Below are 13,921 nucleotides of genomic sequence, written 5' to 3'. Positions count from 1 at the left end.
AATCTTCTTCTTCCCTAGCAAGATTTTATGCTTTGATCTCTCGTGTTGTCCTAAGTTTGAGAAGCTTGGGGTTTTGCTTGAATATCTCATTTCCTCTCTAGAAACTTATCTCATCTCTTTCTCTTTGAGGTAGCAATTTTACCAAGTTTGTGGAAGTGGTGAGTCAAGTATGGATTGCTAGCAATTAGTGAGCAAGAAACAACCTTGATTTTGGATAGAAGCTTTGAGAACATCTTGTAATCAAGAATTAGGGTTATGGTGAAGAAATCATTGGGAATGAAATAAGGATGGTCAAGCAAGGATCATGATGTCTTATATTGTAAGAAATATCAAGATGGTTATGGTTTGAGCAAAGGAAGCAAGTGATCACAAACTAGGGTTTCGTCATGTTTGAGCTTGGAGCTTGGAGTTGTTACAAGAACTTGTTTAGGTGAGTTCCATAGATAGTTTTCCCACCCTTTGGGATCATGATTACGCCATGTTAGATTAATATGAATATCATGAAATTTCTAGGGTTTTCAAGTATATGTTTAGTTGCCCCTTTTAGCTATGCTTGCTATAATTGCTAATACTTGCCATGTAAATGTTTTACAAGTTTCCTATAACCTCTAAGAGTCATAACATGCTTAGAGACACTTGGTTTGAGGTTTTTGGGTCAAAAGTACCATTTTTACATGTTCTGGCTGTCACAACTCGCCACGGCGAGCTATTACTCGCCACGGCAAGCAGAACGAAGCAGAACCAAGGTTCTGCTCGCCTCCTACTCGCCATGACAAGCAGCTGCTCGCCTCCCACATGAAGTTACTCGCCTAGGCGAGCAAGTGGTGCCTTCTGGTACTGCTTGCTCGTTTCAGGCAGATTCGGTGTTTTTCGTACCAGATTCTTTTGTGCAGTCTTTTATAAAAGTAAACCCCTCAAACCAAGGTCCTAAATGATAATCAGTGAAAGCAAGATTCTTATGATTAAGAGGCAAGTATTAAGCATGTTAGTAAGGCATGGCATACGAGAGAATCATGTCATGAATCGGGTAGCAAATTATTCATTAAGCAAGGGAAAACTAGAGCTTCGACATAGTTGTCGAGAACTAGCATGTTATTAAGAAATCCTAGAATGTTAAGACGCGAAGTATATCCTCTTCGCACATGAACTAGAATAAGATAGCAAGCATGTTAAGTTGTGGTTTGATTATTTAATCTCTCCACCATGATTAAGAAGCTACATAAACAACAAGACCATGATTAATATAATGTAGGTGGCATGTCTCTTGCAATCCACGTCAAGGGGATACAAGGGGTTCTCATAATGAGAACGATTCAAGCCGTTAGGGACCCGCATGTCACCGAGTAACAAGATGTAGGTGTTCGTGTCTCTTGTTATCCACATCAGGGGGATACTGGAGGTTCTCAACTCAAGGGGAACGGTTCAAGCCGTAAGGGACCCGCACGACACCGAGGGAGTCCGATGTACGTACATCGGTCATGTATGGGATTGTTCTCGGGGTTACTCCACCCAGGGCTCTCCGTAAAATGAATCAAGATAATGATTGTTTGTTCAACGCTAACCTAATGAATGAACTTATGTACGACCATGCATGTTATGAATATGATTACGATTATTCAAGAATGATTTCATGTAGGATCATGTTAAGAGCAAAAGCATTAGATGCTTTAAGACAAGAGTACAAGTTATGTATAGACCAAGTAAAGAATATGAAACCGATGACGATCTTAGGTTTCCCCTAATCGTCCGGTTTAGGTTCGTGTCATGATTATGTTATGCTTAGGCCTCGATACGTAGAGCTTGGCAATGCGGTCCTAGATACCCCCTTGATCGCCATGACACGTATAGGAAGTGAAGCCTATAACAAGTAAGATGAACCTATGACGGGTCTAGCATGCACTACTGTCTAGGAAAGCATGACCACACACGTAAAATCAACCGTCAGGTTGTAATGTAGACACGTGGTGACTGTAGGTTTCCCTTGAGGTTACCTATAGCCTAGGATTTATGGGAACTCACTGAGACATTATGTCTCATCCCAATCCTTATTTGTTTCAGATATCAGGTTGGACGTCAAGGTAGTAGCCGGATGGATTATTTTGCAAGAGCTCGTTCGTACCCGCAGCGTGGAGCTTATGGATTGCAAGGATGTATTTATCTTAAATAAGACAAGTCATGTTGTAACGATAATGTACGAACGCGTGTATTGTATAATATATTCATTCGAAGTTTTTATGTTGTAAATCTTTAATGTATCCAGTACTAAACTTAACGCATGTGCTAGACTTTCTAGATACGTCTGGTATGGGTGTTACAATATCAATCAGAAACCAATTCGTCAATGAACAAAAGCCAAAAAGAATATCATTGCAACATTTAATTTTTTTCTCATTATTATACCCTTATTTATTGAATTTCATTCAACTTAACTACTCCGCTAACTACAATTAATAAGGGTATTAAAGTAAATGATACTAATTTACTATTAAAATCAATGCATTTTATCATTTCCTTAAAAATCATATACAAATCTTAAACGACAAATATTGTGAGACGGAGAGAGTAAGTGGTTTTAGAAAAAATTATTCAATTTATAAATAGGTTTACAATATCTATTATAAACATTTGCCTTCCTTAAAATTATCTTATAAAATCTTATGCATAGTCCATAATTCTAGCTCAACTGGTAAAAATATCAAAATTATTAGATCGGATGTTGTGTTCGGCGTTCAAAACCCGACTTATCCAATTTTGTGTGTGTGTTTTCAATGACTATTGTCACTTCATCTATTTATAAAATAAAATAAAAAGTATTTATGTGTATTTGTGCAAGGCCAATAAAGGAATAAAAAAAAGTAACACGGGAACTGGGGGTTGAATTGTGTTTTCTTTTTTTTCATTTTAAACTAAGTTCAAAGTCCAGAGTCTAATAAAGTTCAGAGTCTGGAACATTGTTCAGAGTCTAATGAAGCAAATAAGTTATAGATAGATCTTTCGAATCCTCTAAGTTCAAAGTCTGGAACATTGTTCAGAGTTTGGAACATTGTTCAGAGATGAGATCAGGTCTTTTGAATCCTCTAAGTTCCCCTAATTGATATACTGCACATATTTCTTACGAATAATTATCTAGTTTCACGATGGTTAACAAAATAGCCCTAATCAATCCCTCGACTTAGGACCCTCTTCTCAGACTACAGCTCTAATTCCTTAGGTGGTCTAATATTCTTTGAAGGTTTTAAAGAACGTTAACTTAATATCACAAATAAACAGTTATCCATTCCTAGACCAACCATGTTTATTTGAACAATTCAATTAGGTCTAAGTTGAAAGTTAGGGTCAGTAATCATTCATTCTCAAGAAATCATGTTTATATTTTATCAGGATATAAAAAACATTAAGAACAATTGAATTGAATAAAAACTAGTTTTTCATTTACAATAGATAGAGTTTCACATCAACAAGTTTCAATTAGGGTTACACAGAATAATCTCAGACCTAATCTCTAAGAGATTTAGCTACTCATAATTGAGTTTACAAATAGCATAATCAATATATGAATCAAAACATACATGAACTGATAGAAAGTTTAAGAAATCACCCTCCTAGCAGTCTTTAGGTCTCCAAATCACACTTTGCTCTCTCATAATCGTCACCCTGTTTCTGAAAACAATTCAGCTTAAATAGGCAACAGTTGCTCCTAAAATCGTGGCTCGATTTAAGTAAATCCTGACACGTTTCTGCCTTGTGTAAAAAACCACCCAAATTAGGGTTTCCAAAATCGTGTCACTTTTTTCCCATCGTGACACGTTTTCACCAGTGTCAAATGCATGTTTTTTGAGAGCTCCAAATCATGACATGTTTTTCAGTAATCGTGACATGATTCCCTTTCTTCAGTTTTTCTTGCTTTTCTTGCTGCTTAAGCTTCCTTGTGAAGGTACTAGAGAATATTTGTAACTTGTTGGGACAATCGAGTTTAAAGTTACTTAGATTTTTCATTGTTTGTCCCTTTTTCAATCTATTTGTTTTTTAATACGCCATTTTTGTGTGTATTTTTCATGATAAAGTTCTTTGTTCTCTCGTGCCCCCACCCCAAACTTAATTGGTTGCAAATTCCAATAGCAACCCCAAACTTATTCTTCAGCAACACTCTACATAGCCTAACTCAAATATAACATTTTCGGGTCACATCCAAAAAGTCTCTAGGCTTGTAATGTAGTTTGTCACCGAACAAAAAGATCTAACCTACCGGCTCAATTTGGTTTTCAAAAAGGATAAAATTTCAATAAAATCAGGGTAGACTTCAATAGACTCACATGACCAAGCACTTTTGCTTCAATGTGTAAATGACAAAGACCAATCAACAGTAAAGAAACAATGCAAGTTCTAGAAATGTAGTTGCATGGAACACTCTATATATGTAAATTGAAAAATAAAATTTGGCTACGAACCTTACAGTTTTAGATTTCTGGGAGTTGTGACTACCTATCACACGTGTCGTACACTTCGCCTTTGAAATATCAAGTCACTCCTCCTTATGAACTTTTTGGAATACCACTTGATCACTAAATTGTTACTAAACTGGAAAAGGTCAATAAACAAGAAAGTTCATCATTAATAAACAAGTGCAGAATTCATTACAAAATAGGAGTACAATTAAGTTATTCAAACACACTGACAATTGTTTGACTCAACAATAGAAATAAAATACTTAAAACAAAAACATAATAAAACGGATGGGTTGCCTCCCATCCAGCGCTTCTTTTTACGTCATCGCGCTTGACGCGCCAACTCCCAAATCAAGGTGGAAATTTCCACTTTGATTCAACAAGCATTCTCTTGTCATTTTTATTTTTTTCTTCTGGCTCATTTTCAACTTCATCTTCACTATCCACTTCATCAACCTTTCTGTCGGTACTATCAAGACTCACCGGCTTGAGCACTTTTTCGGTTCTCAATTCAATGACTTGCAATGTTTATTCTTTGGACATTTAAAAATCTCCTTATTTTTACTGAAATGAGGATAAGGCAACTTCACTTAGTATGAAATCACTTGAGGCTTATCACCATCCTTGAGGAGCTGACTTTTAGACTTTCTCAAAATAGAGCTTGCATCTATGAGTTTCTCTATTTTATCTCCCTCCTTCATGGATTCACACTCAACTCTCTTTTTCTTACTCTTATCTACTCCCATAAGGATAGCTACTCTCCCATTAATCACTCCAATCATATTACATGTGTCATTCTTTTGATTGTTGGAATTATTCCCACCAAAACCTTCCCTTGATTGTGCTGCCATTAGTTTTGTCAACTGCCCAATTTGAGTTTCAAGGTTCTTAATGGAAGCTTCATTTTTCCTTTCCACACTTTCTTGATTTGACTTGATCTCTTGGAATTTGGTTTGGGTTAATTTGATGAAACTTGTCAAGGCTTCTTCAAGTGCGATTGGCTTTGTTTGTGGTTGTTGTTGGGATGGGTAAGTAATTGGGTTTAAGGTGTGTTGTTTGAATATTTGAGGTTAGGATTTTGTGGCCACCCCATATTATATGTGTTTGAGTAAAGGTTCTCTTTTTGATAATTTCTCATATAACTGGCTTCCTCACTTACTCCCTCGGGTACACACTCACCATTAGCATGTCTTTTACCACATAATTCGCACCTCAAAACTTGTGCTTGTTGAATCTGTTGAACTAGAACTTGTCTTATACTTATGGCTTGTACCTATTTGGAAAGTGCTTCCATTTGTTTACTCATCAAGGTCTGAATAGCCAGGATAATACTATTCTCATTCACTCCAAGCACTCCTATCTCACTGATAGGATAAACCGCAAGTGCACTGTCTATCAAAGTAGTAATAAAAGAGAGTATCGTTCCGACAGGGAGTTGTTTAATTCAATTAACTTTAATTTGATGATTAGAAGAGAAGAAATTTGTAAAGTAGAGGGTTTCAGTTGTTTGAAAGTAAATATAATAATAAAAGGAGCCTTGGGATTATTGGTTCATCATAATAACGAATCCTTCACAAGAAAACCCTAAACCTCTAATTTCATAGTTGGTTTACTTTCTAAAGACAAGTTTCTCTTTAGCGTATCAAAGCTTCTCTCGAAGTCAGTGAGTGTGTTCCTCTAACAATCAAGCCTATTCCCATGGTTGATTGTTATTAGAATCCTTGAAGAACGAAACTTTATATGTCTCAAGGTTTGCTAGACTATTCTCATGTTTCGCAACCCTTGTCTAATATCACTTGTTCCAATATCAAAGCTCCGCGTTCGCTTTATGAATTGATATTTGAGATGATGAATTATCAATTACAAAACCCTCCGCGTTCGCTTCCTAGTTCGGTAATTGTTAATTCATTATAAAAGCGGTGAAATTAGATTAGAAAGTAAACTTATATAAAATTAGGGTTTATGGTTTGGTTTGATTCGGATTACGTCATTAGACATATCCAACAATCCCAAGACAAGAGAAGTCTACTCACTCATGTTCATCGTAGACATAGAGAAGGAAGAGAAGAACATAAATAAATAACAAGAAAGTAAAGAAATAAAAGAAGAACTTTATTGAGGAAGACAATTGTCACTTATTGAATTCGAAGAATAAAGATGATTTCTTTGTGATGGCTAGCTACTCTATTTATAGGATACATTCGACTTAAAATCTAAGCAATTACATCACTAGAATGTTCCACAAGCAACTGTGGGCTTTTTGGTCAAAACTAAATAGAGTATCTTAAATCCTAAGCAAAAGCAGCAAAAGGGCATCCTCGGAGGTGGCACGGCCGTGCCAACCTTAGCACGGGTCGTGCCAAGCTTCTGACTTGGGGGAGATATATTTTTGTCTCCAAATCTTCGTATTTTTGCTCCGAATCAGCTCCAGACTCATTTCTTTTGCTCCAACACTCAATCCATCAGATATTTATTCCTGAAATATAATATTATGCAATTGAAGTAAAATATCTCAAAAAGGAAATATTATTAAAAAAAATAAACTTAAATCTAATTAAAACGACACTAAATATTATATTAAAACTAACTAATTATTGACTCATCAAACTCCCCCACACTTGAATCTTTGCTTCTCCTCAAGCAAAAGGCATAGACATAGCAGCAACAAAAAGATTAACATATGGCAATACAATTGAAAACTCATGTCTCTTAAGATAAGCATCCAATGCGCTTTTGGTCCCTTAAGTATTTATTTGGTATCGATTTGGTCCCTTAACTAAAAAAAGATTGTTTGAGTATTTTATCTTTATCTCCGTTACCTGTTTTGGTCCCTTCCGTTAAATAAATTCAAAAAAACGTTAGGGTTTATATTATTCATCTTCTTCCTTCTCCTTCCATCCTCTTCTTCATGATCTTCATCATCAACAACACACCAACCCAGAAAACTTCAATCATTTCTTCATCTTCTCCATCTGAATCTTTCAACTCCTTCATCCATTTCTAGAAAAGTATGAAGAACAACAACATCAACAAAATCCAGCAGCAATGATAACAATGAAATGATAACAATAAAATCCAATAACAACAACAAAACCCAGCAACAACAAAGGTAGAATTTTCCTTAAAAAAAGGTAGAATTTAGGTTCATTCATTTCTTCCTCCATTACAATAACACAAAAACAAGTTAACTTACTTATCTTCTCTTCTCCCACCCACAACACACAGAAACACAAATAAATCACCATAAATTAAAATGGCAGAAGAATTGATATTAAAAAAAAAAGATTGAATTTCCTTTATTTTAGTAAACACAAATAAATTAAAATGGCAGAAAAACACACAAATAAATCACCATAAATTTCCTTCTATTCTCCCTTTTCTAGTTTCCAATTTCAAACATATGCAATACAACAACACTGAATTTCAAATCAGAATTTCTAGTTTCTAATTTCCAGTTTCCACCACCAATTTAATTCGATCTCAAATTTGAATCTGAATTTCTTCTCATTTTCTTCCTTTGGAGTATGAATCCGAATTCAAAGAGAAAAAGGGTAAAAGAGAGTCAAAGAGAAAAAAGGTTGGATTTGGATCTCTCTATTCTGAATTCTCTCTCTCCATTTTTTTTAATTCATGATAAGAACTTAAAAAGGGCTGAATCTAGATTCTTGAAGAAATTAAAAGGGCTGAATCTAGATTCTTGAAGAATGAATGAATAAGATAGATGAAAGTGATTAAGGATGGCAATTGGACCCAAGCCCAATGGGTACCCGCAAAAAATACCCACGATGGGCGGGTAAATACCCACATTGTTGGGTATGGGCCTGGGCACGGGTAATTGCCCGCAAATTTGAACGGGTAAGAGTACAAGTATGGGCACTCTAGTGCCCACACATTATATAGACTATACAAATAATTTTATTTATAATAAATTTAGTTAATTAATCTTAAGTCTTTGATATTAATTGTAATATGCATTTGTTTTTTATATTTTAGATGTTTTTTTTTTTGGTCAAGTTTTTTTAGATGTTTTTTATTTAGCTAAATAATATGATGCGTAATATTTTATATGTTGATTTAACAGATTTCCTAGCATATTTTAATTATATTGTGATATTTTTTTGCTATTTATTATCTTTTTGTTGTGAAAGTGAGGGTAATGGGTGCGGGTACGGGCACTTAGATACCCATAGGGTATGGGGACGGGTATCTAACTTATTGCCCACGAGGATATGGGCTCAGGTATGAGAATTTTCTTAAAACGCGGGTATGGGGATGGGGACTATGGTACCCTGCCCAATGGGTACCCATTGCCATCCCTAAAAGTGATGTTTTTTGAGTGAAAAAATTGTTATTATATTATGATTTTTGGTTGTTTTTAATTTTATTTTCTGGATTTATGATTGGTGATGATGATGATGAAAAATTGGTTATTGATTGAGATATGAAATTGATTAATGTTTATAGATTTGATGAAGATGGTGATGAAAAAGATTTTTTTTTTTTTTTTTTTTTGGGTTGGTGTGTTGTTGATGATGAAGATCATGAAGAAGAGGATGGAAGGAGAAGGAAGAAGATGAAGAATATAAACTCTAACGTTTTTTTGAATTTATTTAACGGAAGGGACCAAAACAAGTAACGAAGATAAAGATAAAATACTCAAATAATCTTTTTTTTTAGTTAAGGGACCAAAGCGATACCAAATAAATATTTAAAGGACCAAAAACGCATTTAAGTCTTTTATCTAGTTGTTGATTTTCAGCTTTAATTAGCAAGATCGATCGATGTGAAAGTTGACTTCCAGCTTTATTACTATAATTCATCGATGTGAACATTGCGTATTAGCTAGATAGATCTCGAATCACGTGGGACATAAACAAAAAAATTATTGTCCACGCCAAGATCTCAAACTCACCAAATATAGAAATCCCATGTGGAGTATATTTTTCTAGGATCATTTCAATAAGTGCTGTAATATGTTTGAATATAACGAACTCGTAAAAAGAATTCTTATCTTCTTGACCAAAAAAAAAAAGAATTCTTATCTTAAATGCATAAACAAAAGATCAGTGATGTTATTTGTCAAAAAAAGAGTAATGTTATACACTTATTGTTACATTACTTATTTTTATGGCAAATGTTACTAGGTACTTTCTTTGTTCTCAATTATAAAATGGTTTTAAAAAAATATTTTCCCTAAATATAAGATCATTTACAAAATTTGAGATGCATTTATTACTCTTTATTTTACAATATAACCATTATTAATTCCACACATACATACATACATACATACATACATACATACATACATACATACATACATACATATATATATATATATATATATATATATATATATATATATATATATATATATATATATATATATATATATATATTATCCATGTATTTTGAAATATGAAAATTAACATTTAATATATTTATACACAAAGGACAAATTGATGAAATTCAGGTAGAAAAAATTATTTTTTATTGTTTTAATGTGTTGAATGCACAATTTCTAAAATAAACTTTTCAATTTAAATTTCTTAATAAAATATCCACACAATTGTAATAAATTTATTTATTTTTTTGAACAAATCAAAATGGAATATATTGCACAAAAGTAGAGTGAATCACGTCGCACAAGGTGTGCTAAAGTGATGGGACACCCAAAGTCTGTTACAAACCAGAGGCACCTAACAAGAATGCCACCACCAAAAAAAGAAAAAATAGGCTAATTACATGACACCCATACAAAGGAGTGGGTATCTCCACCAATCATGAAAACCAAACGCAATAGGGACTGGATGCGAAGAAAGCCACAAAAAGGAAGTTTGCTTCACTTTATCAACAATACTGAAAGGATCAAGAACCGCATTTTTGAAGACGCAGTTGTTTCTTTCCTTCCAAATTGCCCAGCTGCAAGCCAACCAAATGACCTTAAGATAATAATGAGTACATTGCGGTAAACCTGCCAATTGAATAAAATGAACATAATGATATGTGACTGATCCAGGCATAACATAATGGACACCAAGCCATTGATAAACCAAAACCCAAACACTACCAAAAAAGTCACAACCCCTGAAAAGATGATCCGTCGATTCAACAGATCCACAACCACTAGTACAAACATTGTCAATAGATTGAAGGACTTGTCGACGCACTAAATTCAAACGAGTTGGGATTCTATCTTGAAGTAAACGCCAAGCAAACAACGAGACTTTAGCAGGGACTTGTTTATGCCAAACATCATAAACAACTCCACCAGGACTATGTGCCTCTGAAGTGGTTAGAAACCGATAAGCTCCACTAACTGAATAGCCATGGTTCGGCTCAAGTTGCCACCTCCAACGATCCTGAATATTATCCTGCAAAACCACATTAGATAACAAAGCAGCACACTCCCTCACACTATCCTCCTCCCAAGCCAATAAACGACACCTCCACACCCTCCCACCACCATCCCCCACCCGCCCCTCTCTCACCATCTCCTCCATCGAACACTCTTTATGAACTGCCAAATCAAACAGCCTACTGAACTGAAGTTTTAAAGGAACTCCACCCAACCAGTTGTCCGTCCAAAAAAGAGTATCTCGCCCATTACCTACCACTCGCCTTATGTTGTTATCAAACCAACCAACACCACCCGCCCCACACCCTTCTCTCACTTTACAAATCGACCTCCACCACCTAGAATCAAACCGACCTCCTTCCTTAATACGACCCCCCACTTCCCCATACCGAGCCTTTAGAACCCGATACCACAACCCATCCTTATCAACCAACAACCTCCAGCACCACTTTCCTAATAAAGACAAGTTAAAATCTCCTATCCTCCGAACCCCCAAACCACCTTTATTCATAGGCAAACAAATAGAATTCCAATTTACCCAAGCAATTTTATTAGAGACCTCACACCCACCCCAAAAAAAAAATTTAAACAAAGATTCGATAAAAGAAATAATACCTGTAGGAGCCTTGAAAAAGGAAAGAAAGTAAACCGGAAGAGAGGACAGGACAGATTTCAGAAGAACCAGTCGACCACCGAAAGATAAAAACTTATGATTCCAAGCCGCCAATCTAGAAGATATACTGTGAAGAACAGGTTTCCAAAAACTCAATTTCGAAGCATCTCCACCAATAGGTAATCCCAAGTAAACAAAAGGAATCGTGCCAGTCTTACAACTCAAAACAGAAGCAGCCTCTGATAACCAAGATGAAGGAATATTAACTCCCGTCAACAAACTTTTATTATAATTTACTTTTAGCCCAGACACCTCCTCAAAAAGAAACAAAACAGCCCGGATGGTAGGCACATTCGACCAACTTTTTTCACCAAGAATAAGAGTATCATCATCAAATTGTAAATGAGACAAACTAACCTCCCTGTGGGGTCCCACACCATACGCATCATAAATATTATTTGACATCGAAGCCTTCATCAAAACATCAAAGCCTTCTACCGCCAATAAGAATAAAAAAGGTGAAAGGGGATCCCCTTGCCGAAGACCCCTTTGAATAGGGAACTCTTCAGTCGGGCACCCGTTTACAAGGACCGCCGCTTTAGCCGTTCCAACACACTCCATTATCCATTTCCTCCAAAGTGTTGGAAAATTCATTTGAACCATCACCGCATTTAAATAATTATGATCAATGGAATTGTAAGCCTTTTCGAAATCCACCTTAAACAATAATAGCTCCTTGTTTAACCGTTTTGCCTCATCAACTACCTCATTCGCAATAAGAATACCATCGAGAATCTGTTTCCCACGAACAAAGGCAGACTATGCATCTGACACCACAAAGTCCAAAACAGAGCGAAGCCTGTTAGCAAGAACCTTTGCCAACACCTTATACATGCAACCAACCAGAGAAATAGGACGAAAATCTGCTAGCCGTTGAGGACTAACAACCTTCGGAATCAAAGCAATAAACGTCGAGTTAACACCCTTCGTTAATTTCCCATTCCTATGGAACTCTACCAAAAATCTCATGAAATCATCTTTCAGCTCAATCCAAAAATCCTTAATAAAGCCAACATTAATGCCATCAGGTCCGGGACTTTTAAAACTGTCACAGTCCCAAACCGCCTGTTTAACCTCTTCTAGAGTGAAAGGTCGAACCAAAATACCTGCCTGAGCATGAGTCAATTTGCGAAAATTCAGCCCCTGGATTCCTGGCCGCACAATATCAGAAACTCTATAATGATTTGCAAAGTGATTAAACACAGTTGATCGAATATGTTGAACACCCTCCACAAGAACACCATCCACTTGAATCAAATGTAAAGAATTCATACGTTGCCTTTTTGACATCATAGAATGGAAAAATTTTGAATTAGCATCACCTTCCTTGATCCAATTCATCCTCGCCTTCTGCCAATTCATACTAGTATGCACTCGAGACAAAGAATGCAAAGTAACTGACAACTCGCGAATCTCCAACAGTTCCTCCTCAAGCAACTCGGTCTCCTCCCCTTTAGAATCTAGAGAAGAAATTCTATTTTTTACATCCACAATCTTGCCTTCAATATTCTTAGTATGCCTTTGGTGCCACTCCTTTAGACAAACTTTGATCATTTTAAGTTTCATTTTCAGCACATGTCCGCCCCATCCCTCCAGCCTAAAGGTATTTAATTTTTCACGAACAAAATCAGCGTAACCAGCATAATCCGCCCAACACTTCATCAGCCGCAACGGTCGAGGACCCCAATTTTCCTCATCAATAAATAAAACCAACAGAACATGATCGGACAGCCCACGCTGAAGGGCAACCTGGATACAATTTGGCCAAGATTCACACCATTTAGCAGATACCAAAAATCTATAAAACCTGCTCATCGAAACCCCATCTCCACGATACCAAGTAAACAGTCTACCACAAAGTGCCAAATCTATCAAGAAGCTACCGTCAATCAAATTATTAAAGTTGTCAGCATCCACCTGTCTAAAAAGCAAGTTTCTACCTCTTCTTTCCTCCGGCGTTCTAACAGAATTAAAGTCCCCACATACACAGACATTCGCATCGCCACAACCAATAATAAAATGATGCAAACTCAGCCAAAGATCTTGCTTCGCAGATAAATCACAGGGTGCATAAACATTTACTAAAACAAATGTGTGGCCAGATAAACGATCCCTTCCTTTAATAACTAGAACATGTCTGAAGCTAATAGTGCACCAAACCTCCACCATCGACGTATCCCACATAATTAACAAACCTCCAGAAGCACCGACAGAAGCTTGATAAGAATACCCACAACCATCACTACCCCCACAAAGATTTAATAATAAATGCATCAACCAAATTTAGTTTTGTTTCTTGCAAACACACCACTAAAGGCCGCCTATCACAAATAAGACGACGCACTTCTTCTCGCTTCTCACAACCACCCAACCCCCGAACATTATAAGAAATAATTTTCATCTCCACCACTCTCCACCCCCAACCAGCCCCTTCTCCACCTCAAC

General features: G+C 36.1%; 1 protein-coding gene across 1 annotated transcript; it reads right to left on the bottom strand.

Moving 5' to 3' along the window:
- Positions 1 to 10,186: 10,186 nt before the first annotated feature.
- Positions 10,187 to 12,079, bottom strand: LOC146948905 (uncharacterized). The gene is made up of 2 exons (XM_085748451.1): positions 11,419 to 12,079; positions 10,187 to 11,304 (listed from the first exon to the last, which is right to left on the bottom strand). The coding sequence occupies exons 1-2, from the start codon at positions 12,077 to 12,079 to the stop codon at positions 10,187 to 10,189; spliced, it is 1,779 nt and encodes a 592-aa protein (XP_085604577.1).
- Positions 12,080 to 13,921: the final 1,842 nt, after the last annotated feature.

The sequence above is a fragment of the Medicago sativa genome, chromosome 2 (genome assembly GCF_051527215.1).
Source record: "Medicago sativa cultivar Bolivia chromosome 2, Bolivia_mono, whole genome shotgun sequence".
Classification (NCBI taxonomy): domain Eukaryota; kingdom Viridiplantae; phylum Streptophyta; class Magnoliopsida; order Fabales; family Fabaceae; genus Medicago; species Medicago sativa.
This window is presented reverse-complemented; position numbering and strand designations above follow the sequence as displayed.